Below are 27,777 nucleotides of genomic sequence, written 5' to 3'. Positions count from 1 at the left end.
CCGTCTCCTTGTATCTTAAAAAAACGCTTTTCTACTGATTTCATGAGATATTTAGTTAAAAAATAATCACTTCAGTACCATTTCGGAGGAGGCAGCCATTCAATAAAAAAACTAAAACATTTCAATCTGGTTGGTAAAAAAAATATTGATCAGATACTGCATTTCATATATTGATCAGATAATGCGTTTTATATACTGATCAGATACTGCATTTTATTTTACACAAGTAAAATACAGAAGTACTAGTATTATGTATTTATAAAGAAATTAAAAACCTTGCAGTAAATACTTTATATACAAATGAAATAAGTTAACTGTATTGTATAAAAAGTACAGGTACTTCCAGCAGACTCTTCTAGTCAGTCACGGGAACAGCAGTGGCTCTATTTGCTGTGGTCACTGGGATCACTCAAGATGTCTCTGAGTGATATCTCCATACTCTTGATAACCAATAAATCAAATGCCCTTCCATGATGCTGAATTACAAGGTGCACTCATAAAATGACACAATTACTTCAAATGTGCACGACGGCCATTATGAAACCAGATGGGTTATTTTGTGTACGAAGTCACTTTCAAGTAGTGGACGGCAATGTGCTGTTTGAAAACAAGCTGCCATTACGGCAGATTCAATTTCCCGGATTCTGAACATCACATGACAGCTCTGCTCGGAAACCTGACTGGCTGAGGCGATCACCGCCAGTCATGAAGTTAGAAACAGCACTGAGTTTCAATGTGGACACACAGCAGTGCGGATAGCAGATCCTGCCTCCCTGTGTTTGGGCCTCACTTCTTGCCCTGTGTCTGTGTCTGGTACTTCCTGCAGAGCAGTTTCAGCTCCTGCTTGGTCTCCCAGCGCTGGAGGCTGGCTTGGCTGGGCTGGATGGGGTGTCTCAGCAGGGGCTCCCCTGGATCCCCCTGGGGTTCAAACACAGGGTAGAGAAACACAGGATAGAAAACACATGAAAACAGAGATATACACACACAAATATACATATATACACAAACACAAACACACACATAGCAAACTTCTATCACCGTTTAGATTCTGTTCTCTATTTCAGTCTCTCCCCAATCATATCTGTGGCTATCCTCTGCTTCCCCCTGCTGCCCAAAGTAAAGCCTCCGTGCTTCCATACTAATGGTATATCTGATTGAAGCAGTGTAGCATTACTAGTTGTAATCCCAGGATTTAAAGGGCTGAGCTACAAAGAAAGGATGAAAGAACTAAATCTATTTAGCCTGGAACAAAGAAGAATCGGTGGACGAAGACATGACCGAAGTCTTTAAAATCTTAAAAAGCATTGACGTAGTTAACCCAAACCATTACTTAAAGTGCAGCAGAGTAACCAGGACCAGAGGACACAGCTGGAAATGAAGTGAAGACGGACTCAGGACAGAGGGAAGGAGACACATCTCCACACAGAGAGAGGTGAGGGGATGGAATGGGTTATCTAGTCATGCTGGTGATGCAGAATCACCAGGATCCTTTAAGATCCGACTTGACAAAGTTCTCAGATCAATCAGCTATTAGGTACCAGACGAGGTTAGATGAACTGAATGGCTTACTCTCGCTCGTAAACTTTGTTCTTATGTTCTTACTGATTGATTTACTGCATGGGTGATCGCAATGCAGAAACCTGTTAAGACATCTCAGCCTTAAACTGCACAGATCCATTCTGGGTTCTTTAGACAGAGATCTGCAGCTTTCCTCCGCTGTGTTTACCTTGGCTTTGGCAGCGTGCGCGCTCTCTCTCTCGCTGCCCTCTGAGCTGTTCCCGCTGGACACCGGCTCCTCCCTGGACCTGCTCCTCGGGCGGCCCCTCACCTGCTCACTCTGCAGGCTGTCGAACTTGGTCTTGAACCACTGGTGAGCCTCCTCCAGGTTAGCAGAGATCTGGAGAGACAGGGGCCGGTGAGGAGGAGCAAGACACTAAGATTCTGAAAACTCTGGGGCCCTAGCTCCCAGGGTGCAAGCTATATTCACCTCTGGAGGTCTGGGTTTGATTATGTCATCTCAGTTAGTCTGCAACAAAGCTATGTGTGGACTGTGTTCCAGACTGCAGTCAGTGCTGTACCAATCCCATCTCTCTCACAAACAGAAACCTGGTCACTGGAAGATGCTGCAGTCAGTGCTGTACCAATCCCATCTCTCTCACAAACAGAAATGTGGTCACTGGAAGATGCTGAGTAAGGCTTGCCCTTGACCCCCTCTGACCTGCTGATGCAAGTCCTGCCAGGTTGTAATGAGTGCCCATTACAGTAATAGCTCCAGCTCCAGTATAGTGCACTTGGCAGAGGAATTAATTGTGGTCGTGGTGGTGTTGCATATTAAAGGCTGGCTCGTTATTCCCCAGACAGTAAGAGTGTCTTAATCTGGTTCCAACAGCAAGTGTCTAGTATTGTACAGGGCATGCTGCAAATGTGATCAGAAACCAGGCGATTCTGGAAGCATGGAATCACTTTATACCATCACATACGCACATTTATAACTGCAGGACTTCTGAAGGTTCCCTGCAATACACATTATAAAAGATTTTCCATGCCCAACTGTGATGAAGCTAAGCTATACTGTGCAAGATACTGATGGATTGCTCCTCCAAGACCAAGAATGTGTACTAATAAGAAGAGTCATGAAGAATAACGATGGACACTGATGAAGGCCCTGACCTAATCGTTGGTGTTGCTCAGTCTCTCTGCATTGTACCTGCTGGGACTCCAGACTGGCCTCGCTCAGCCTCTGCTCTGCTGCCTCCTTAGCCTGCCTCAGCAGCCTCGCCTTCTCCTCCAGGGACTGGAACACACCAGGAGAGAGAAAACTCATTGAAAAAGGGAATGAATCTGGGTAAATAGTGTAAAACAACAGTCAACACTGACTAACAGAGTTTTAATCTGAAGAGTGGTTCTGAGCAGCCTGGACAGCCTGCACTGCTCTGCTCACCTCTTTGCTCCCTGGACCTCTGCCTCACCTGACACCTGTCCTGCAGCTCCAGCCGCAGCCTCCTCTCGCTCTCCAGCTGGGCCTCGTGCTGTCTGCTGAGCGACGTCGCCTCCTGCTGGCCCTTCACCAGCGACTGCATCTCCTGCTGGAGTGAAGCCATCTCTGACAGGAACTGCTGGATCATCTGACCCTGAGGGGGGGGGGGGGGGGGGGGGTTGGCACGGCCGGGTCAGTGTGGGAGAACACAGGTGTCCTGAATTCGAAATCTGCCAATCACTTTATATGGGACCTTCTCTTATTCAACCAGTCAGTTGTAGGCTTTTTTTTTTCTATAGCTTTTCTATAGCTTTCAAATTATCTTAAATAGAAGAAAGTGGATAGTCTGACGCCTACTGGCAATCCACAGAAATTACAGCAAACAAAACATAGTATCCAAGCCAACCTGCTCATAATTCGTTTTCTGATACTTCTCCTTTATTGATTCCATCTGTTTCAGCTCAGCTTCGATTTCCTGTTAAAAAGAAAGGCAGAAAGAGGTGACCTCATCACCGCTACAGAGGAAAAGGATGGTATCTTTGCTTTTGTTTTTATCTTCATTATTGTAGTATTTCACCTATGGTCACTTGCAGGCTGCTACAAAACGACTTTCAGTTTTATACGTTATAATTCTTTTTATTCGTATTGTTGCGAGGCTACAGGTTTAATGACACCTCCTTTTCAGCATGCATCTGAGAGGTTAGCCCGTTTGTCGAACCCGTCAGCCCCCTGTACCCTGGTCCTCTGGGACGTCTGCACGCTGCTCGCTCTGCTCTCCAGGTGCTGTTTGATCTGACCACGCTGACTCTTGATCTTTGCCCTCTGACTGGCCACCAACTTCTCCATCTCGGCAGTCTTCTGTCGCAGCTCCCTGTTGGCCCGCGACAGGTCAGTGGACTTCGAGGTGGCCTCATCCAAAGCCTTCTTTAGCTGGAAGAGGAAAACAAAGAGAGTCCTTATATTTTCACTTTGTATGGCCAGGCGATCAGAACCAGAAACAAAGGCAGCAAAGGCAATGTTAGAGCCGGAGAAACACAGGGTGGAGGAGTGGAAAGACTAACGACCTGGTATTATATTATAATGCGATACAGCCATCTCAAATCTCTTTATCATTTATAGCAGACCCTGATATTGATGTAACACAGCCATTTGAAATGTCTTTATAATAATTAGCACTAGACCCTGATATTGATGCGACACAGCCATCTGAAATATCTTTATAATATATAGCAGACCCTGATATTGATGTGACACAGCCATCTGAAATGTCTTTATAATATATATAGCAGACCCTGATATTGATGTTACACAGCCATCTGAAATGTCTTTATAATATATAGCAGACCCTGATATTGATGTGACCCCCCCCTCTCCTCTCCCAGGCAGGGGGCTGTGTGCTCTCACCTCCGCTAGCTCTTTCTGCGCTGCCCTCCTCGCAGTCTCTCTCTCGCTCTTGAACTGCTTCTTCAGAGACTCCAACCGCTCGGTGAACATCCAGGTCTCCTGTCTCGACTCCTCCGCCTCCTGCTCCCTGGGGGAACGCAGAGCAGACACCCTGTCACCTGCCTGTCTGCCTGTCTGCCTGTCTGTCTACCTCCTCACTGGGGTAGGTCCAGAGAGACACACACAGACACCCCTCACACTTCAGTTAAGAGTGCCTGGAACTGAAATCGTATTGTCTAAAACCTGATCAAGTGAGAAGAATGCTTAATAAAGATAAGATAAACTAAGACAGACAGATACTAAGGGCAATACCTAAAAACTTAATTCCTCATAATTTACCATTAATTGGCTTACAGCGTCTTCATAACTGACCTGTAATATATTATTCTCTATATACGAAATGATCAGCGATTTCATGAATTTATTTTTAGGGTTTGTTAAGCAGGATAAAGACTGTAGAGATGTAACAGTTCTGGAGGACACTTGGACATGTCAGAGAGGTTACAAACACAGATGCAGTACATCCGCGAGGTTGCTGTGTAAAGGTGTGGCGTGAAATGAACAGAGAGGCGATGCCCTGCATACCTCTGGTTGTGCAGCTGCTGGAGCTGGCTCTCCTTGCTGTCCACATCGTGCTGCGCTCGGTTCAGTTTGCTCTGGAGGCTGCTGTTGGCCAGCAGGGCCTGCTCCAAACTTTGGGCAAGTTTCCTGTTGTCCTCCCGCGCCACCTCCAGGGCCTTGCGCACTGGGACCACCTGGAACACAACAAGAGCAACACATCAGAGCAGTGTGCATGCTGAACACAAAACTACAGAGTTAACAAGAGCAGCACATCAGAGCAGTGTGCATGCTGAACACAAAACTACAGAGTTAACAAGAGCAACACATCAGAGCAGTGTGCATGCTGAACACAAAACTACAGAGTTAACAAGAGCAGCACATCAGAGCAGTGTGCATGCTGAACACAAAACTACAGAGTTAACAAGAGCAACACATCAGAGCAGTGTGCATGCTGAACACAAAACTACAGAGTTAACAAGAGCAGCACATCAGAGCAGTGTGCATGCTGAACACAAAACTACAGAGTTAACAAGAGCAGCACATCAGAGCAGTGTGCATGCTGAACACAAAACTACAGAGTTAACAAGAGCAGCACATCAGAGCAGTGTGCATGCTGAACACAAAACTACAGAGTTAACAAGAGCAACACATCAGAGCAGTGTGCATGCTGAACACAAAACTACAGAGTTAACAAGAGCAACACATCAGAGCAGTGTGCATGCTGAACACAAAACTACAGAGTTAACAAGAGCAGCACATCAGAGCAGTGTGCATGCTGAACACAAAACTACAGAGTTAACAAGAGCAGCACATCAGAGCAGTGTGCATGCTGAACACAAAACTACAGAGTTAACAAGAGCAGCACATCAGAGCAGTGCGCATGCTGAACACAAAACTACAGAGTTAACAAGAGCAGCACATCAGAGCAGTGCGCATGCTGAACACAAAACTACAGAGTTAACAAGAGCAGCACATCAGAGCAGTGTGCATGCTGAACACAAAACTACAGAGTTAACAAGAGCAGCACATCAGAGCAGTGTGCATGCTGAACACAAAACTACAGTTAACAAGAGCAGCACATCAGAGCAGTGTGCATGCTGAACACAAAACTACAGAGTTAACAAGAGCAGCACATCAGAGCAGTGTGCATGCTGAACACAAAACTACAGAGTTAACAAGAGCAGCACATCAGAGCAGTGTGCATGCTGAACACAAAACTACAGAGTTAACAAGAGCAACACATCAGAGCAGTGTGCATGCTGAACACAAAACTACAGAGTTAACAAGAGCAGCACATCAGAGCAGTGTGCATGCTGAACACAAAACTACAGAGTTAACAAGAGCAGCACATCAGAGCAGTGTGCATGCTGAACACAAAACTACAGAGTTAACAAGAGCAGCACATCAGAGCAGTGTGCATGCTGAACACAAAACTACAGAGTTAACAAGAGCAGCACATCAGAGCAGTGTGCATGCTGAACACAAAACTACAGAGTTAACAAGAGCAACACATCAGAGCAGTGTGCATGCTGAACACAAAACTACAGTTAACAAGAGCAACACATCAGAGCAGTGCGCATGCTGAACACAAAACTACACAGTTAAAAGGAGCAGCACATCAGAGCAGTGTGCATGCTGAACACAAAACTACAGAGTTAACAAGAGCAACACATCAGAGCAGTGTGCATGCTGAACACAAAACTACAGAGTTAACAAGAGCAACACATCAGAGCAGTGTGCATGCTGAACACAAAACTACAGAGTTAACAAGACTGACTATTCTACACACAAGCCCACATAGCTGCAGAGACCAAGTCATAGCAAATTCAATAAAAATACAAATAAAACTAAATAAACAAGAGTCGGTAACATGCTTGTAACTGTGCTTGTTGCGCTAACCTCGTGGCAGTGCAGTGTAACTGTATTTGCAATGCTAGTGTGCAGTGTAACTGTATTTGCAATGCAAGTGCGCAGTGTTGCTCTACCTCAGTGCAGTGTAACTGTATTTGCAATGCTAGTGTGCAGTGTAACTGTATTTGCAATGCTAGTGCGCAGTGTTGCTCTACCTCAGTGCAGTGTAACTGTATTTGCAATGCTAGTGCAGTGTTGCTCTACCTCAGTGCAGTGTAACTGTATTTGCAATGCTAGTGCGCAGTGTTGCTCTACCTCAGTGCAGCGTAACTGTATTTGCAATACTAGTGTGCAGTGTAACTGTATTTGTAATGCTAGTGCGCAGTGTTGCTCTACCTCAGTGCAGTGTAACTGTATTTGCAATGCTAGTGTGCAGTGTAACTGTATTTGCAATGCTAGTGCACAGTGTTGCTCTACCTCAGTGCAGTGTAACTGTATTTGCAATGCTAGTGCGCAGTGTTGCTCTACCTCAGTGCAGTGTAACTGTATTTGCAATGCTAGTGTACAGTGTTGCTCTACCTCAGTGCAGTGTAACTGTATTTGCAATGCGAGTGTGCACAGTGTTGCTCTACCTCAGTGCTGTGCTGCGTCTCCATGGCTGTCTGCTTAGCCTGAAGCTCCTCCAGCTCGTGCTCCAGCCTGTGTATGACCTGCTGTCCCTGCGTCCTGCAGAGAAAGACATCAGGAAGCATTAGGGGCATTGCAGGGTCTCTAAGGTCTCAGAGTAGAGCACTCTTTACCTTACAGCAGGGGTGTCTCATCACGGTCCTGGAGGGCCATTCCACTCCAGGTTTAACAGGTAAAATTAGATCATTAACTACTTCAGGGTCTAGACGGAGGTTTAACTGGTTCAATTAAACAATTTAGAACAGGGTTGGAACAAAGACTAGGAGTGGAAGGGCCATCTATGGACACCCCTGCCTTACAGTCCTGTAGATTCCCTCTAAATGCGAACCGAACTCTAAGAATCTTGAAGCTCACTTCAAAAGGTTTGAAGCAGCCAAAAACAACGCAGTGCTGAACATAACCGAGGCACTGTTGGATTGCACTCCGCGCACACACCTCTCCCGGCGCAGCCCAGCTGTCTCCGAGTCTCTGCAGCCCAGCTCTGTCTGCAGCTTCTCCACAGTGAGCTGGAGCTTGGAGTGAGAGGCCAGCACGTTCTCCAGCGTGGAGGCGATCTTCCCACTCTCTGCCTTTGAGTCTCCCAGCTGCCTCTGGAGCACCGACAGCTGCACACAACACAACACAACACAACACAACACAACCGGGGCTTCAGAAAACACTGTGCAAAGCCAGCCTTGCAGGACTAAAACAGATACTCCAAATCAATGGTGCAAGGATTCTGCACACCGAGATAAAATAAAAGGACTTCAAAATCAAATGGCGTTTCAGCCATTATATGAATGAGGAGTCTGAACGCACGGCAGTCTGAGCCCCCCTTACCTTCTGCCTCTCCCGCTCCTCCAGGCACTCCACCTGGCCTCTCAGCTTCTGAGCCTCTCGGACAGCCTCGTCTCTGGAACGGATTGCCATGGCAAAGTCCTCCTCCTTCCGCTCCAGAGACGCCTGGGCCTACGACCCCAGAGACACAGAGCGCAGTCACAGCACCTCCTCTGTCACCCCTACAAACTGCAGTTCCCCAGTCTACAGCTGGTCCTTTTCAATGATTGTAGCTCAATGCACTACAATTTGAATTGGATAGTAAACTTGCAAAAGGCAATAAAACAAAAGGCAAATAAAGCAGCGGTTACCTGTTTGAGCTGTGCCTCCAGTCTCTGAATGCTGATCTTGCAGGAGCTCAGCTCAGTGTTTACCTGTTAATGTTGAACACAGGTTACCCATCTCAGTGTGTGTTGTGCAACTTGTCGATTGTTCTTGTGTACGTGGTTATCACCCCTCATATGAATCCAGTGCACTGTGTGCCAGGCTCACCTGGCAGTACTTGGACTCCAGCGCTGTGTTCAGCTTGCGCAGATGAACGCTGTCAGACTGGGCGCCTGCCAGGGACTGGAGCTCCTGCTGCAGCTGCTGGACCTGAGTCTGCACAAAAACACCAACAACAAAAACATAAACAACACAGAGACTAGGTGACACAACATAAACACAGGTAACGCCTAGACTCCCCTTATAAAAGTACATTTGTAATTTTGGTAGTTTCTTCATGCTGCCCCCTACCTGCAGCTCTCTCACACACACGCTGCCCCCTACCTGCAGCTTGCCCTTGTCGTACGCCAGCTTGTTTTTACTCTCCGTCAGTTCGGCAAGGACATGCTCCACTTGCTGCTGTGCATGCTGGGAGAAACATGAAGACAGGCTCATTTCAACACACTCATTGCAGGGCACACACAACCCTTGAGCTCATGTAAAGAGAAAACCCATCCGGACTGTCAGTCTGAGACACAGGATTGTAGCAGCGGTTTGCAGAATTGAGGAGAGTTTCCATGGTAAGCTACAGGGTCTTGTACCAGCTGCTGACAGAGTGGCTTTGTTCACACCTAAATCCACTTACCAGTTCAGAAATATAAAACAAACTGGGGGATCTCTGTCATATTATAAACAATGTAGCAAGCAAAGTAGCCACTAGATGATGCTACTGCGATGATACCAAAAAATGGGCTGGTTTTCTTTTACTTTTTCAATTTCTTTGCTGCTGTTTAGTCAGGTATTTAGATAAGCAAACTAGACCTATTTAAGGTGTTAGTGTTTTAATGCATTTGTGTTTGTGATTCTCTGTCCATGTAAGAGCCCGCTGGTCTCAGCATGGCTCTTTTAGCCATACAGGCTGGACTGGACTGCTGTTGTCGCTCTCTGTGTCTCTCACCTGCTGGTGCTCCAGCGCAGCCAGTCTCTCCAGCAGCCTCCTGTTCTCCTCCTCCTGTTTCTGCAGGGCGGAGCTCAGAGCCCCCACCTCCAGCTGCAGGCACAGATACACAGTGAGCTCAACGCAGTCACACAAACATCCCCGGCCCTCATCTTACAGGGGACGCTGCTCTGAACACTGTCAATCAGACCAGCTCGATGCACTCTGCACACTGTCAATCAGACCAGCTCGATGCACTCTGGACACTGTCAATCAGACCAGCTCGATGCACTCTGGACACTGTCAATCAGACCAGCTCGATGCACTCTGGACACTGTCAATCAGACCAGCTCGAAGCACTCTGGACACTGTCAATCAGACCAGCTCGATGCACTCTGGACACTGTCAATCAGACCAGCTTGATGCAGAGAGGATACACAACGGTTCTAAACGGGTAATGCAAACATACCCCATGTGTGAGAAACGACATGAAACACTGTGGAGACAAAGTACACAGTTCTTCAAGTCATTACGACAAAATATGGAGTAGGATTACTCTTGAGTTACCCATGCAGAGCCATTGTGTTTTCGGTTTACACCACAGGGAATTAACCATTTATTTATGATGCCAGATTTAACCCTCTGATCCTGACCTCCTCATGTAATCGTACCCCTAGTAACCTGCAGAAAACACAGCAGGCTAGGGTTACTAAGCATGGGCTCCAGTCTAAAGCTTTCACCCATTTTTGTTTCACGGATCGCCGTTGCTGTGGGGAGCTCTGAATTCAAAGCCTGGAGAAACTGCTATTGTGAGGTTGCTCTGCTACAAGCTGGTCACTGAAATGTGAGAAATAAAAATAGACTCTGGAACACCCACCTGCACAGAACCCAAACACCAGCTCACTATTAACAGCAATCCTGACCAGTCCTTTTCCATTCTGAACAGAGTCCTCTGTCGGAACCAGCTTTCATGGTAGTCATAATAACAGCTTCACTTCTCACCCCACATGGGTTAGTAACTAACAGGCAGTACCTTGTTCTCCGTCAGCTCAGCCTCAAACATGTTCTTCTCCTCTGTGATCCCGCTCATTGCCTTCCTCATCTGTCTCAAAGAGAAGGGCCAGGATAAACTTCTACAGCGACAGGCTGAAAATGACTGAGGAATGACTAGGCTATGGAATGCACTAAAATATAGTATGTTAATGCAAAAATAAGGCTGTGTCCACCTTGCAACATGAAATTATTGTATCCCTTCAGTAAAGAGAGAGAATGCAAACTTAGCAAAGAGGTAAGAGATCATTAAACATGAAATACAGTGAATATTTGCATCTTCACAACAAGAACAGATACTGCATGTACATTATCGGCGTATTCTGCACGATCTACAGGCTACATAATTCACAAATTAACAAATCTACAAGCGTTTCAGCTGCTGCCTTCCTCTGTGTTCCACATTGAATTTGTTTATTTTGTCGTTGTCAGCGTTCGATCCGACAGTCAGTATTTCGCCCTGGGAGAGAAGCGTCACCTCTGCTTCTGTGCTCTCCCACTCTCTCCTGGTGGCCTCCCTCTCTCGCACTGCAGCCTCCAGCTCCCCCTGCAGTCTGGCAATGGTAGCGTCCCGCAGCTCCCTCTGTGCAGACGTTGTCTTCTCTGCAGCCTGGAAGTGTAGCTGGAGCTGGGCATGCTCAGAGCGGAGCGCCTCTCTGCAGGACAATCACACACAATCAGTATCGGCTTATAACAGCAGCACATTTAGACTCCTCTCAATCTGTTAGTTAAAAGTGAGATTTTCAAGCCGAAGCTACAAGTAACACAGCCCACAATGCACGAGGAGCTCTGTGAAAAGGCAAGGAGAGGCTTCCAAGTGGCGCATCCAGTAAAGGCGCTCTGGGTGGAGTGCAGGATGCGCCCTATAGCCTGGAGATCACAGGTTCAAATCCAGGCTATGTCATTGCTGACTGTGACCGGGGATTCCCAGGGGGCAGCGCACAATTGGCCGAGCACCACCCGGGTAGGGAGGGCTTAGGTCGGCAGAGCAATCCGCGGTTCACCACTCTCCAGTGACCCCTGTGGCTGATAGGGTGCCTGCGGGTCTGCAGTAGATCCATCAGATCTGAGTTCCTCCGGCACTATAGGTCTGGTGGCCTCGCTGTGGATCCGCAGTGCGAAAAATGACGGATTGGCAGGAGCACGTTTTGGAGGACGCGTGTTCCAGCTGCCGTTTCCCAAGTCGTCTTGGGGGTTGCAGCGGTGAACCAGGATCAAATAATAATAATAATTGGGCATTTCAAATTGGGGAGAAAACCGGGGTCAAAAATTGGCGACGACAAAATTAAAAAAAAAAATTTAAAAAAAAGCTAGGAGACTCACAGGTGTTTCTGTAGCTGCAGCTTCTCGGACAGCGCCCCCTGCAGCTCTCCCTGGATGTTGGCACGCGCCACGTCGAGCAGCAAGTCCTGCTCCTGCAGCTTCTGAACCACACGCTGCTGCTGCTCCTGAGGACACGGCACGGGGCAGGGTGAGGATCCAAACCACACGCACACACACGCATGCACAGGCACACACGCACAGGCACACATGACCATTGATCTGTTCAGGGTGCCAAGAAGACTTAACACACACGTATATAAATAAAATAAAAACAACAAAAATGATTGCATTTTTTAATTATACAGTGCCTTCTATAATGAATAAACGAAAGTGAAAAAGAAAAGGGTTTACAAACGTTCCATGTGGAAATGTTAGAAGCTGATAGTCAGGGAGAGAGCTCACCTTGAGGGTGGCCTGGTGCTCAGTGATGAGCCTGGCATTCTCCATGGTGAGGGACCTCAGGGCAGTGCTCAGCTGGGAACCCTGTTTATCCAGCTGGTCATTCAGAGACTGCAGGAGAAGAGAACGCATCAGAACCAGACGCACCCTCACACTGAGCACGTAGCACAATACATCCACCCAGTACACTGAGCACGCAGCACAATACATCCACCCAGTACACTGAGCACGCAGCACAATACATCCACCCAGTACACTGAGCACGCAGCACAATACATCCACCCAGTACACTGAGCACGCAGCACAATACATCCACCCAGTACACTGAGCACGCAGCACAATACATCCACCCAGTACACTGAGCACGCAGCACAATACATCCACCCAGTACACTGAGCACGCAGCACAATACATCCACCCAGTACACTGAGCACGCAGCACAATACATCCACCCAGTACACTGAGCACGCAGCACAATACATCCACCCAGTACACTGAGCACGCAGCACAATACATCCACCCAGTACACTGAGCACGCAGCACAATACATCCACCCAGTACACTGAGCACGCAGCACAATACATCCACCCAGTACACTGAGCACGCAGCACAATACATCCACCCAGTACACTGAGCACGCAGCACAATACATCCACCCAGTACACTGAGCACGCAGCACAATACATCCACCCTGTACACTGAGCACGCAGCACAATACATCCACCCAGTACACTGAGCACGCAGCACAATACATACACCCTGTACACTGAGCACGCAGCACAATACATACACCCAGTACACTGAGCACGCAGCACAATACATACACCCAGTACACTGAGCATGCAGCTCACTTCACTGCTTTTTTCTTAAACGCTCTCATACTGTACCTGCACTTCTTCGGCTGTGCTGCTCAGAGAGCTGATCTCAGACTTGAGCCGGGCATTCTCCTCCTGCTGCTTGTGCAAAGCCAGCTGACTGCTCTGCAACGAGAGAGATTCACACACACACAAACACAAGTGAGGACAGAGTTACAACAACCACTCGTTTCAACTTTTAAAGCAATACGCCCTACACATATAGAACACAATACTACAGAAAGGAGTGGGAGGATAGCTGAGTTCTTACCACCTTGCCTTAAAACCTTGACCCAAGTGTTACTTTGCATGCACAATTCCACTACAGCAATGTTAAACAAAGGTTGAATTGCAATCTACATCATTTTACCCAACAACAAACCCAATTTCCTCACTGAGAGAAGGCAGCTGTGTCCCATCTCATAGAGGAGACGGGTTTCTGTGATAAGAAGCAGCAGCAGCTCCTTGCCTGCTTGGGTTTGGTATGCTGGCACTGGAAGCTGCTTCTGCTGCACTTGCACTGACGGCTCCCGTTGTGGGCCGCTCCGTTAGAACAGTGCTCAGCAACAGCATTGCTTGTGAATGTTAATCCTGACGCTGTACAATCTAAAAATCCATTAGCCGCACGATTCACTTACTTTTCCTTCTTCGGCCATTTGGGATATGATGGATTCCTTGGCATCTAAAGATAAAATTAGATATCAGTTCAGTATGGACACAGGGAACTCACTGGAACAGAAGAGGCAAGGGTTTTGAGGGAGAGCTTTTATTGGGTGAAAGCTTTAGGCAGGAGCCCATGCTTAGTAAACCTAGCCTGCTGTGTTTTCTGCAGGTTGCTAGGGGTACGATTACATGAGGAGGTCGCAATCAGAGGGTTCAATTTTCCACCTCCCCCCTTGCTAGGTGGTGTTGAAAACGGTCCTTCGATGAAGTTACTCACCTGCTTCCTCTTTGAGCTGCTTGTATCTGGAGTCCAGCTCATCTGCCCGTCTCTGCTCCTGCTGCAGCCTCTTCCAGGTGTCCTGGGCATCCGTACGCAGAGCCTGGCACTCCTGCTGGAGCACCTGCACCTGAACAGCATTGCACACAGGGCACGGGTAAGGGGCACCGCTTTACACACATACAGGCATGCATACATGAATACATACACACATACATGCATACATACACACACACAGGTCAAGGAATAACAGGCATAGTTGCCTCTATTTCTTTCAGGTATGAAACGTCTTTAATGCAAAGAGGAATGTATTCAGATCATGTTTCCATCCACTCAATTTAACAGAGAGCATCATAACTCTATAGACACCACATACACACACACACACATATATATATATATACTGTATATATAGTGTTGTGCAGCCTGTATTGTTGTTGTTGTAGTTTTGATTAACTCAAAGGGCTCCTCTTTCCCTTTGTCCTCGCCCCATTCCCACCTGTCCTCTCTCCACCTCCACAACCTTCTCCATGTCCTGCACTCGCTGCAGCAGGGCATCGTGGGATTCCTCCAGCGTGATGCGCAGCGAGACCTGCTGGGACAGTTCCTCCTTACACTGTGGAAACACAGACAGACAGACAGACAGGAGCACAGAGCAGTCAAAAAACCACCACGAAATCACACTCACAGTTAGCATGCGCATTTATTTTGATCATTTAAAAACATTAAAAACATGAATAGAGAACTAGTGAAAGACTCTGATACACTAATGTAGTGAAATGTACTGACACCAGGGCAAACCCATGAGCTAATTCTACACCAGGACGACACACAGCACTTCATCAGACCCCTGAAGAGTGCCCTGTTGTTGGCACTAGCTCTCTGATCAGCCCACACAGATAATCTGAAGCGGCTGTGCTTCTCATCTACTCCACCTCTTGCAGTCGGCGACTCATTTGGTTTTTGATGCCCTTCAGTTCTTCTGCTGCGAGGGCCACGTCCATCTACAGCGACAAATAAATACAAATACAAATACAAATATATTAAAAAACAAAGGCAGCAGCCCTACCTGCAAATTCACAAGTGGCAACAAAAAAACAATTGAAAGAAACAGAAGCAACACATTGTGTAATAAAGTGTAATCAGTCATATCAAGCTACAGCTTGTGCAGGTACCTGTTCATAGCATGCTGCCTTCTGTAGGATTAGGGTACTACTACAAGAGACCAGAAACTGATAATTGAAAACAACTGAACTGGTGGAGCTATAATAATAATAATAATAATAATAATAATAATAATAATAATAATAATAATAATAATGCACTCATGACATCTCATAGAAAGTACACGACAGTGCAAGTTGCAGACAGGAAGTAACTCCAGTACCAATCTCCCTACAGAACAGCGTGTCAGTACCAGACCTTGGTTGCCGTGGCGACCTCGAGGGCGGAGCTCAGTCTCTGTGCCTCGTCCACAGCAGCTTCCTTGTCCTGGCTGAGCTGGCTGAGCTGCTGTCGAACCCGCATCACCTCCCTCTGAGCTGCCCGCAGCTCCTCCATGTGCTCCTGCTGCATGGCTCTGAGCTGCTCCGCCAGCTGGGCTGTGGGACACAAACACAGAGCGACACCACAGCAAGGTCAATACAATGCAGCCAGATACAAGCACAGTGGGATAAATCTATATAGCTTTGGAGCAGGGATGAGATGCGAGCGCCAGGCAGGAGTCTGTACCTGAGTGTCCGGGGGTCTATACCCGAGTGTCCGGGGGTCTGTACCTGAGTGTCCGGGGGTCTGTACCCGAGTGTCCGGGGGTCTGTACCCGAGTGTCCGGGGGTCTGTACCCGAGTGTCCGGGGGTCTGTACCTGAGTGTCTGGGGTCGAGCTCCCTCTCGGTGTCCAGCCGGAAGACGGTGAGTTTCAGGGTGTGGATGTAGCTCTCCATCCTGCACACACGGCTCACCAGGGCCTCATAGTTCTTCCACAGCACCTCCCCATCCCCGGTGAAGGCGGTGCGGGCGTGGAAGGGGCTGACGGGGCGGCGCGGCTCGGGGTGGGGGTCAGACCTCAGGATCTCATCCCGGGCCACCCCGAGAGACCCCAGGTCCCGGATCAGCGCCTCCGCCTGCTCTTCAGCCACGCAGATCCGCTGCTGGAGAACACTGAAGCTCTCGGGCGCCGTGGCACCAACACGCACGGGGGAGATCACCGGGCGGGACATGCTGCTGCTGCTGCATTCACTACCTGGGAGGAGCAGGAAGGGCAATAAGACTCCCATTGCAGAGCAGTGTGATCAATTCCTGGTTTTACTATGAGTGTAAGAAGACACAGCTGTGCTATACACACTGTGGCTATTCAAGCTCATAGTAAAACCTGGTGTGAGTGAAACTGCTATGCAATAGGAATCTTATTTCCATCCCCGGGTCAGTGGCATGTGTTAAAAAGGCTTGAAACTCGCACTAACCCTGCACCCACGCTTATAGGAGTTTACCATGTATGTAACGTCAAACTCCTGGATCCTGGGCATATAACTATAGTATTGTATACACGACAAATGCACAGTGCTACTTACAGGATTACCCTAGTTACCTCAGCAAACAAAAGACAACATAGATACTTACGGTGAAGAACTAATGATTCTACTGACATTATTTCTGGGCACTGTAGAGAAGTGCCGCCTCTTTTCACCCTTCATACATTGCAATATATGATGCGCTACAGTTAACACCAACACCAACAACTATGGTAACTATGCGGCCATTACAGCTTAGCAAAATACATTTTAACCAAAACTTTCCATCTAGACGAATTTCTATGTATTAATAATAATAATAATAATAATAATAATAATAATAATAATAATAATAATAATAATAATAATAATAACTGTAACATCGGACTGTTTTATTCAAATTAAAGCGAAAGTTGCACAGTGCATTTATTTTTCTACCAAAATAACAGTTCTGAAAAGCGCTGCGATATACGTAGCGCTCGATATGAATTAAAAACAACCAGATCGTTCACTTGCTTTGAAAATCTCATTTAAATTACTGTCATTTGTTCTAAAACTCAACGTTTTTGTTTTGAAACAACTTACCTTCCACGCATTACCCTTCGGATTACTTCCTGAGTGCTCGGTCTCTATGGAGATTCTTCATTTAGCTTCCCTGCCTTCAAAATGACCCGCTTCCATGGCCGCCTGCCCACCGTGAAAGGATTGCGCAGGCGCCAGCAGCCCATTCGCTCATGGGAACTGTAGTTTCTATACCCGCACCACACACACACACACACACACATATGGGAAAACATAGTATAATGTAAAAATGCAAATGTACTTTGGTAAACGTTTATAATGGGACGTCTTCATTGAAATTTCTACAGTAGCCGTGGAAAGCGCCCAGTCACATTGTATAGCGGAGCCGCTGCGGTATTATTATTTGTTTTTTAGCAGACGCCCTTATCCAGGGCGACTTACAATTGTTGCAAGCAATCACATTATTTTTACATACAATTACCCATTTATACAGTTGGGTTTTTACTGGAGCAATCTAGGTAAAGTACCTTGCTCAAGGGTACAGCAGCAGTGTCAGGTACGTTTATTATTGGCTGGTTAAGAGTCCAGAGCCCTAACCACTACTCCACACTGCTGCCTATATCTGTATCGGTCCAGTCTCTGTGTCTTCCACTCGCTGATAGCCAGCAGTCTCAAGCTGCAGTGACTGCTGGGAAGGTAGGTGTCTGCTCTGTCTTCAAACCTTTCCTCCCGAGATTCAGAGACCGGGGCTGGAACAGGTCCCGCGACGAAGCTTTCATTAACATGAAACCATATTGCACATGGCCAAAAATAAACGTACCTGACGTGTGTGTTAGGATTGCTGCTGAGATTCATTCTTTTATTTATCTAGTTATTTATTGTAAGGGGTAAATGCTCTGCTCTGCTGACCAGGTTACAAAACCAGCGTCTGCTCTCAAAGAGAAGACTGGACTGCACTTGTACAGATACACCCGTGAGAACAGGGGTCCAGGATTCAGACCAAGAGTCAGCAGAGGAGTGCCTAGACCTGCACTGTATCAACACTGACGCTCTGTCTGCAGCGAGAAGCTAGCACTCCCCAGCTAGCAAGGACAGCGTTCCTCACTCCACAGTGTCCAGTAAGGACAGCGTTCCTCACTCCGCAGTGTCCAGTAAGGACAGCGTTCCTCACTCCGCAGTGTACAGTAAGGACAGCATTCCTCACTCCGCAGTGTACAGTAAGGACAGCGTTCCTCACTCCGCAGTGTACAGTAAGGACAGCGTTCCTCACTCCGCAGTGTCCAGTAAGGACAGCGTTCCTCACTCCGCAGTGTACAGTAAGGACAGCATTCCTCACTCCGCAGTGTACAGTAAGGACAGCGTTCCTCACTCCGCAGTGTACAGTAAGGACAGCGTTCCTCACTCCGCAGTGTACAGTAAGGACAGCGTTCCTCACTCTGCAGTGTACAGTAAGGACAGCGTTCCTCACTCCGCAGTGTCCAGTAAGGACAGCGTTCCTCACTCCGCAGTGTCCAGTAAGGACAGCGTTCCTCACTCTGCAGTGTACAGTAAGGACAGCGTTCCTCACTCCGCAGTGTACAGTAAGGACAGCGTTCCTCACTCCGCAGTGTACAGTAAGGACAGCGTTCCTCACTCCGCAGTGTACAGTAAGGACAGCGTTCCTCACTCCGCAGTGTACAGTAAGGACAGCGTTCCTCACTCCGCAGTGTACAGTAAGGACAGCGTTCCTCACTCCGCAGTGTACAGTAAGGACAGCGTTCCTCACTCTGCAGTGTACAGTAAGGACAGCGTTCCTCACTCCGCAGTGTACAGTAAGGACTGCGTTCCTCACTCCGCAGTGTACAGCGTTCCTCACTCCGCAGTGTACAGTAAGGACCCTTCATGGCACAATATATGTAGTGTTTTGTGTTTGTTTTTGTATTTAGCATGTGGCAGGGCTCACGCTGTTTCCAAACAACAGATGGTGTTTCTTGAAGCTATTCAGAGCGGAGGAGTAGAGGTGTGCAATAAACACACTCCAGGGGCTGCAAGCAGGGGTCACACACTCCGACACCAAGCCAGCGGAGAAGCATCACTTTGGACATGTTCTGTATAGAATGTACTCTGAGTCAGTTCACAGCTAGATCGCTCTTCTTTATCATGCTGTGCAGTATTCAGATTGAGCGGGTTTCCCAAGATTGCTTCGATTCTATTTGGGTTTTTTCTATCACCAATTGCTACTATAAAAAGAAATAAAATAGTCTTTCATACAGGTCCCATTAGATGTTAATGTACAGTGTTAGTGGAGTTCTTTCCGTAGCTTTTTGAATGAACATAGCGATTTGTCCTTGAAGGTGATTGGACACATTACATGCTGGTACAGTAAGAGTGAAAGAATGGATTTTAGAAACTGGGTTGGCACTCCTTTAAGTCAGCATGATGAGCGTTCGGGACGCTCCTCCACCAGGGCCCTGGAGCCAGCAGCTCACATTTCATCCCCAGCCCAAATCCCTGACAGTGAGATGAGTCACGCTGGGCCTCCCCTGCATGTTGTGTTGTCATGGAGACGTTGTTTTGCCCTGTCTGCTCTCTGCACCCCGTGTCACTAGCTCAGGAGAGATGGCGTGCTGTGTTTGTGTGGAAATTCAGTTCCAAGGGGCTTTCCTGAACTGCACTCACACCTGTTTGTTTTTCAAAAACTTCCCATTAAAACACACACACACAGGGGACAGTGTGTTGTCAGATAGTTTTGTTTTTTCTTCTAAAGTGATACAGTTTGAGACTGCTGTGTAAAAAGGAGTAACTTCAATCACAGTTAAACAGAGGTCCTGGATTCAGAGATATGGAGCTCTAACCACAGAGAGGAGTAACTTCAATCACAGTTAAACAGAGGTCCTGGATTCAGAGATATGGAGCCCTAATCACAGCGGTTGATGAACTTTCTTTAAAGCACTTCACATCTGGATTTTCCTAATATTCAGTTCATGGTGCTGTGACGCGTATTCTCCAGTGGTGTCTATTGGTGTGTCTGTTTAGATTATATCACTCAGCTTCACTCACTGAAGCCTTTCCTTCTCAGCTTATTTTTTCTGAATTTCTGCAGTGACGGGATTCTGGGAGTGATAAATAGGCGTGTAACTGGAATTCATGTCCCTTCAGAAACTCTGGTTTTGGTAGAGATGTTCCGTTTTGTAAGTCACAATTGCCCCAGCAAGTGCAGAGTCAGGCAGAATTACATCTGCACCCCTAGCTTCATTTCTCAAACCAGCTCAGTGCAGAAATCTAGCTTCTCCAGAACAGCCACTGGTACTTTTGAGACTGTTCCCTGCGACACAGCGTGCGGTTTTGAACACACGCACCTGCCATCTGAGCACTACACTCAGCTCAATCGCCAGTGTGTCTGATCCACTGTCCAGATCCATTGTGGCTAAAACTGACTGGCAACGGAGATGCCGCTTGTGTATGTTACAGAACCACTGCAACAAATCCAAACATTCATGCAGAGAAGACAGCGCGCTTACACTAAAGTGTGTGCTGCATATTGCAGGTGTTTGCAGTCCATGTGACTCTGCAAGAGCACAATTAACAACTGCTCAATGGAGCTCGAGTCCCAGCTTTGTGAGCGTTTCAATAACTTGTTCAAACTCACCGTCACAGCTCTTTAACAGTGTGTGTGTGCGTCGTGTGGAACAGGCGATGACAAGTTCAGGGTTGAACAAATCACGTGTTCGGACAAGCTTTCTGAATGACTCAGAGGTGTCTCAAATGGAAAAAGAACACAATTATATCATTACCAACTGAACTCAGCGACGCGAACTTCACTTCGTTCTTAACATCTGCACAGAGCTGCGTTTAAGCTGGTAAGTACGTTATATATATATATATATATATATATATATATATATATATATATATACCAGTGTGTGTGTGTGTGTGTGTGTACACAGATATACATATACAAACACACACAGCATTTTACTTATGAGTTGTGGTGTATCATTTTGTTTTGTTCAATATTGGTGGGGGTGTTTAGAATAGCGAGTTTCGGTTTCCATTCAAAGAATTACGGCACTTACAGTACACGTATTGGATTTTAAAGGCTATGGTACAAACAGATTTTCAGCGTACATGTTCTGAAAATGGGATTGAATGCTAATTATTACAACTGTATCTGAACTGATCCGGTGCTAGTCTATAGCAAGACTTGAGTTAATCATACACAAGTTCCCGACGCCCCGCCTCAGATCCAACAACACGGTATTCAATACCCGGATTAGTACAAACTATGAGTTTACAGTGTGTTCGTACGGCACACACACACACACACACTAGCAAATGTATGCCAAAACGATAAGCAGTGTTATTGTTATTATTATTATTATTATTATTACTGCATTACTTCAGCTATGCAGTGTTTCCTATTATGTCAGTATAACATGGCGTATCAGTGTGTGCGGGTGGCAGGTAGTTGTCTTGCCAGTGCAATTCCCTCTTGCAAGCAAAGGAACAAGCAGCAACATGTTCTTTTTCACTTCTGTTTTTGTAAAGTACATGGGCTGCTATACCAGCCGAAACCGCTTGGCGGCGCGCGAGGGATGTGTTGATAGAATGTTCTCTGTAGTTAATGCAGCCTGAAGAGTAGACTGCAGGTCAGTCTGTTACTGCAGATAGACTGCTTGAAGCGGGAGAACACCCTTTAAAATGTACAGTGAAAAGGTTTGCTTAGTAGTTAGAGTGCCAGTTTTCACTGGTCGTTGTAATTTTGAATGCATTGAAAAGGTGTCAGCAGGCGTTTACAGCTGATAAATCTGGAATATCTGTCTAGGAAGTTCAGGCGAGCAAGTAAACTATTTCCTTTCTAACTGTAGAAATCCAGCCTGGACTAAAAGGAAGTTGACCAATGGCACGCCCCAAGAAAGGAAGTAGCTGTGCAGTGCCCACGCAGTCCTCTCCAAAGAAGGGCTCTCCGGCACCAGCAACCAAACCATGCAGCCCAGGAGCCTCGTCCTCCAGAGTCCAGAAAGAACCAAAGAGACCAGCCCCGAGACCGCGGACTTCCTCCACCGAGCCCCAGGGAGCACAGGCCAGCCGCACGCCAGCCAGATCCAGGTCAGTCCCACCACAACCTGGGAGGCCACCAGTGAGTGACGTCAAGACGCCAGCCTCTGGTCCACCGCTGGGTAGAGCTGTGCAGGACAGAAGCAGAGCTGCCAGTGCTTCTCAGAATCAATCCAGCTATGCCAGGAGAGCCACCACCAGAAGATCTGAATCAGAATCGGAGGGGACATCTAGATACGCCAGGAACAGAACCGATGAAACTAGGAGAGGGGGCGACGGTACAGCCCAGAGTAAACCTGCAAAGACCAGCACCAAGCAAACCTCCCCTCAAACAAGCAGAGCCCGCTCTCCCCCTGTGCCCCAGGGCGCCATGGGCAAGATCGACCAGGAGAAGTTGGCAGCCATTGAGGTAGAAACCAGGGGCCAGCGGGAGAACCCAGAGTGGTTCAAGCAGCGCAGGAACCGCATCACGGCCTCCGCCGCCCATAAGATTGCAAACTGCCGCTTTGTGAACGGGCGCAGCCAGGAGGTACCCCAGTCCTACCTGCGCTCTGTGGTGAGCTCGGGTTCCAGCGTCAAGACGGCAGCCATGACCTGGGGCATCGAGCACGAGCTGGCTGCCGCTCTCCGCTACCAGGAGCTGAAGTCCAGGGCGCTGGGGAGGAAGGTGCTTGTCCAGGACTGCGGCCTCTTCATCCACCCTGACAAGCATTGGCTGGCTGCCAGCCCCGACGGGGTTGTGGTCGATGCTCACACTGGGGAGATGCTGGGCTCCCTGGAGATCAAGTGCCCTTTCAAGCACAGGGACAGCACCATCAAGAAGGCCTGCGAGGACAAGACCTTCTGCCTGCAGCGAGAGCCGGGGGGCGCCTACAGCTTGAAGAGGAGCCACGCCTACTACACCCAGGTGCAGTGCCAGCTGGCCGTGTTGGGGCTCCGCAGGGCAGACTTCGTGGTCTACACCTCCAGAGACATGGCCATCACTCCGGTGGACTTCGACCCGGAGTTCTGGGACCGCACTGAAGACAAGCTGGAGAAGTTCTACACCAGCGCTGTTCAGCCTTTCCTGGCGCAACAGAACCCTGCTCTGTCCAGAGAGGAGTAGATGCAAGGCTTCGCACAACGCAGCCAAACCAGGAGCTTCTGGATATCCCTGGAAAGCCACTAACACACACAAGCCAGGCGATGCAGATGCTGGGCCAGTCTAGAACACATAGGATGGGGCGGCGTGGGACTGCAGAAAGCAGGTTCCAAGAGTTAGTTAGCTTGCTGTGTCAGAAAGATAGGGAATATTACTGCATAGAGATCCACTAAAGTCATATGATAGCGTGAGCACTGCAAGACTGAATGCAAAACCCTGAGCCAGCAAACCAGAGACTCTGCTTCCCTTAGAGCCACTCCAGTACAGCTTGACCTGGAAGAAACACCCCATCTACAAGGCCAGCCTGAATATACAGTTGAGAAGGAATTACTCAGGGGCAGACTTCAACCTTCCTTCCCCTGCCCCCCATGAAGTTCTTTGCATGCTTTCTGTATTTCTGGGTGTGCAGTTTTGATAATCACACTACTATACCAGTCAGTAGTGCTGTCATTAAAGCTTCCATTTACCGTGTATACAACAGTACAGGGGCTTCCCTGGCCTTTATATCATTGAAGTACAAAAAAGATCTTTGTAAAATAAAAATAACGTTGTTTCAGCAACTCAGTCTTTGAGTGTCATACACCACTACATGTCACACAGAAAACAAGTTCTCATCTAAGATTTTATGAATTAAAATAGAATAGATAAAAACAGAACCATTAACTGCCAGGGGTACTCGAGCACCAGACAGCACTGCCCTTGAGAGATTTCAGAGTGCTCTGTGATGAGAGAATTCATCACGACGAGGCAGTGCCCATACAGTGTGATTGATTTCATTTCCTGGAGCTGTGCATTGCACCATCCTCAAAATCCACTGCCATGCCACCTTAACACAGCACTTTCCAATCCAAGAGAGCGAAATGACACCACCACCACTAATAATGATAATAATAATAATAATAATATACTATGCATGTTGAAATGAGTACAAGTGTAGAACTTGCAAAGCTGTACCATGCCTGCCTTTTTTGAAAATAAAATAAAAACTTATTTCATTATAAGCTGACTTGTGTTTTATATTCCTCTTTGATTTAATGGAATACAAAAGTGTATTTAAATAAAACAAAACTGCCTGAAAAAAACATATGAGGAATAATTCAAATTTCAGCCCTTCCCTCATACACAGGCATGCACGCACACACGCACACACACACACTGCTCAAATCAACTTTGTGTAATACTGCAACAACTTAGAATCTAATATCTTAGAAAACAAAACAAAAAAAAAAAAAAAACCAAACATATTTACAGTCTCTGTATATATATATTTTTTTTGTTTTGTTTTTTTACACAAAACAATAACAAAAATGCATTTAAACAGTGTGCAGATCAGGGAGCTGAAGGAGTGAAGGCAGTCTCTTTGTTTTAAACAGTGTGCAGATCAGGGAGCTGAAGGAGTGAGGACAGTCTCTTTGTTTTAAACAGTGTGCAGATCAGGGAGCTGAAGGAGTGAGGACAGTCTCTTTGTTTTAAACAGTGTGCAGATCAGGGAGCTGAAGGAGTGAAGGCAGTCTCTTTGTTTTAAACAGTGTGCAGATCAGGGAGCTGAAGGAGTGAGGACAGTCTCTTTGTTTTAAAAAGTGTGTAGATCAGGGAGCTGAAGGAGTGAGGACAGTCTCTTTGTTTTAAACAGTGTGCAGATCAGGGAGCTGAAGGAGTGAGGACAGTCTCTTTGTTTTAAACAGTGTGCAGATCAGGGAGCTGAAGGAGTGAGGACAGTCTCTTTGTTTTAAACAGTGTGCAGATCAGGGAGCTGAAGGAGTGAGGACAGTCTCTTTGTTTTAAACAGTGTGCAGATCGGGGAGCTGAAGGAGTGAAGGCAGTCTCTTTGTTTTAAACAGTGTGCAGATCAGGGAGCTGAAGGAGTGAGGACAGTCTCTTTGTTTTAAACAGTGTGCAGATCAGGGAGCTGAAGGAGTGAGGACAGTCTCTTTGTTTTAAACAGTGTGCAGATCAGGGAGCTGAAGGAGTGAGGACAGTCTCTTTGTTTTAAACAGTGTGCAGATCAGGGAGCTGAAGGAGTGAGGGCAGTCTCTTTGTTTTAAACAGTGTGCAGATCAGGGAGCTGAAGGAGTGAGGGCAGTCTCTTTGTTTTAAACAGTGTGCAGATCAGGGAGCTGAAGGAGTGAAGGCAGTCTCTTTGTTTTAAACAGTGTGCAGATCAGGGAGCTGAAGGAGTGAGGACAGTCTCTTTGTTTTAAACAGTGTGCAGATCAGGGAGCTGAAGGAGTGAGGGCAGTCTCTTTGTTTTAAACAGTGTGCAGATCAGGGAGCTGAAGGAGTAAGGTCAGTCTCTTTGTTTTAAACAGTGTGCAGATCAGGGAGCTGAAGGAGTGAGGACAGTCTCTCTGTTTTAAACAGTGTGCAGATCAGGGAGCTGAAGGAGTGAAGGCAGTCTCTTTGTTTTAAACAGTGTGCAGATCAGGGAGCTGAAGGAGTGAAGGCAGTCTCTTTGTTTTAAACAGTGTGCAGATCAGGGAGCTGAAGGAGTGAGGACAGTCTCTTTGTTTTAAACAGTGTGCAGATCAGGGAGCTGAAGGAGTGAGGACAGTCTCTTTGTTTTAAACAGTGTGCAGATCAGGGAGCTGAAGGAGTGAGGACAGTCTCTTTGTTTTAAACAGTGTGTAGATCAGGGAGCTGAAGGAGTGAGGACAGTCTCTTTGTTTTAAACAGTGTGCAGATCAGGGAGCTGAAGGAGTGAGGACAGTCTCTTTGTTTTAAACAGTGTGCAGATCAGGGAGCTGAAGGAGTGAGGACAGTCTCTTTGTTTTAAACAGTGTGCAGATCAGGGAGCTGAAGGAGTGAAGGCAGTCTCTTTGTTTTAAACAGTGTGCAGATCAGGGAGCTGAAGGAGTGAAGGCAGTCTCTTTGTTTTAAACAGTGTGCAGATCAGGGAGCTGAAGGAGTGAAGGCAGTCTCTTTGTTTTAAACAGTGCAGATCAGGGAGCTGAAGGAGTAAGGACAGTCTCTTTGTTTTAAACAGTGTGCAGATCAGGGAGCTGAAGGAGTGAAGGCAGTCTCTTTGTTTTAAACAGTGTGTAGATCAGGGAGCTGAAGGAGTGAGGACAGTCTCTTTGTTTTAAACAGTGTGCAGATCAGGGAGCTGAAGGAGTGAGGACAGTCTCTTTGTTTTAAACAGTGTGCAGATCAGGGAGCTGAAGGAGTGAGGACAGTCTCTTTGTTTTAAACAGTGTGCAGATCAGGGAGCTGAAGGAGTGAGGACAGTCTCTTTGTTTTAAACAGTGTGCAGATCAGGGAGCTGAAGGAGTGAGGACAGTCTCTTTGTTTTAAACAGTGTGCAGATCAGGGAGCTGAAGGAGTGAGGACAGTCTTTGTTTTAAACAGTGTGCAGATCAGGGAGCTGAAGGAGTGAGGGCAGTCTCTTTGTTTTAAACAGTGTGCAGATCAGGGAGCTGAAGGAGTGAGGACAGTCTCTTTGTTTTAAACAGTGTGCAGATCAGGGAGCTGAAGGAGTGAGGACAGTCTTTGTTTTAAACAGTGTGGTTTAAGAGCAGAGCTTCTCATCACACAAATAAATACCACTTTATCTCCCCAGTCAGGACTGAAAAAAAACCCACACATTTAAAATGTTTCTCTGCCAGAGCTCTTGTCATTTATTTTTTTTTCTCAACATTGTTCTCCTCCATGCCCACTTTTTCAAAGCATGAAGTATAAAGTACTCTGTGGTGCACAGGCTGCATCTCTCGACACACAGTGGGATCAGTCTCACAGATCTTGATCAGGAACTGTGAGGAAGGCACAGAGGTGTGAAGCACATCCTTTCTGGTCAAGCCTCTGGAATTCACAGGGATTCCTAGCGTGGGGACCCTGGGCACTGAGTGGATACGGATAGCACTTCAGAACCAGGCTATGGGCATGGTACACACACACTTCCTTTCACCAACAAACCCACGAAGTACACTGCAGCCAACCAACACTGCAATCCCCTTTGCAGACTCCACAAACTGCAGGAATAGTGCTATTAACTTTTAATGCTATTGAGAGAAGGTTGTAGGTAGTTAATGCAATCGTGCGATCGAATGTAGCTCAATCACCAAGTCAATAAAAACAAAGAGCGCTCACAATGTAAAGTGTCCAGCGCTGCTGTGGTGCTGAGAGCTGCCTTCATCCAGGGCATCAGGAAATCAGAAGGATGCAAACATCACAATGCGGATCAAAGCAGAGGCCACAGTATCTCGTGCTCCATGTGCCTGGCATGCCAGGGCATGGCTCTGTATACTCTTTGTAAGTGCCGCTCTCACAGTCAGCAGCCTTACACAGCATGACGTTACAGACATTGTGATGAA

General features: G+C 47.2%; 3 protein-coding genes across 4 annotated transcripts in view; 1 reads left to right on the top strand and 2 right to left on the bottom strand.

Annotated features, from left to right (window-relative positions):
* Position 1: 1 nt before the first annotated feature.
* Positions 2-17,497, bottom strand: ccdc150 (coiled-coil domain containing 150). The gene is made up of 27 exons (XM_058990449.1): positions 17,356-17,497; positions 16,125-16,502; positions 15,684-15,862; positions 15,197-15,265; positions 14,761-14,877; positions 14,262-14,391; positions 13,960-14,003; positions 13,355-13,447; positions 12,471-12,578; positions 12,069-12,193; positions 11,224-11,401; positions 10,729-10,797; positions 9,717-9,809; positions 9,104-9,187; positions 8,828-8,935; positions 8,647-8,709; positions 8,339-8,467; positions 7,955-8,124; positions 7,465-7,558; positions 5,006-5,175; positions 4,382-4,508; positions 3,713-3,907; positions 3,384-3,452; positions 2,970-3,131; positions 2,708-2,794; positions 1,727-1,897; positions 2-918 (listed from the first exon to the last, which is right to left on the bottom strand). Exons 2-27 carry the CDS (start codon positions 16,477-16,479, stop codon positions 787-789), a joined length of 3,321 nt encoding a protein of 1,106 aa, XP_058846432.1. The 5' UTR covers positions 16,480-16,502; positions 17,356-17,497; the 3' UTR covers positions 2-786.
* A 3,374-nt stretch (positions 17,498-20,871) lies between these two features.
* Positions 20,872-24,471, top strand: LOC117423109 (uncharacterized). The gene is made up of 2 exons (XM_034038545.3): positions 20,872-21,131; positions 22,140-24,471. Exon 2 carries the CDS (start codon positions 22,172-22,174, stop codon positions 23,432-23,434), a length of 1,263 nt encoding a protein of 420 aa, XP_033894436.3. The 5' UTR covers positions 20,872-21,131; positions 22,140-22,171; the 3' UTR covers positions 23,435-24,471.
* A 243-nt stretch (positions 24,472-24,714) lies between these two features.
* LOC117423243 (uncharacterized) overlaps positions 24,715-27,777 on the bottom strand; it is a 12,197-nt gene continuing 9,134 nt past the window's right edge. For both annotated transcript variants that reach the window (XM_034038756.3, XM_034038755.3), the window contains exon 6: positions 24,715-27,777. This exon is cut by the window's right edge and continues 709 nt beyond it. The gene's annotated coding sequence lies outside the window, so the exon portion shown is untranslated.

The sequence above is a fragment of the Acipenser ruthenus genome, chromosome 17 (genome assembly GCF_902713425.1).
Source record: "Acipenser ruthenus chromosome 17, fAciRut3.2 maternal haplotype, whole genome shotgun sequence".
Lineage (NCBI taxonomy): Eukaryota > Metazoa > Chordata > Actinopteri > Acipenseriformes > Acipenseridae > Acipenser > Acipenser ruthenus.
The sequence above is the reverse complement of the archived record's forward strand: the minus strand, read 5'-3'. Positions and strand labels throughout refer to the sequence as shown.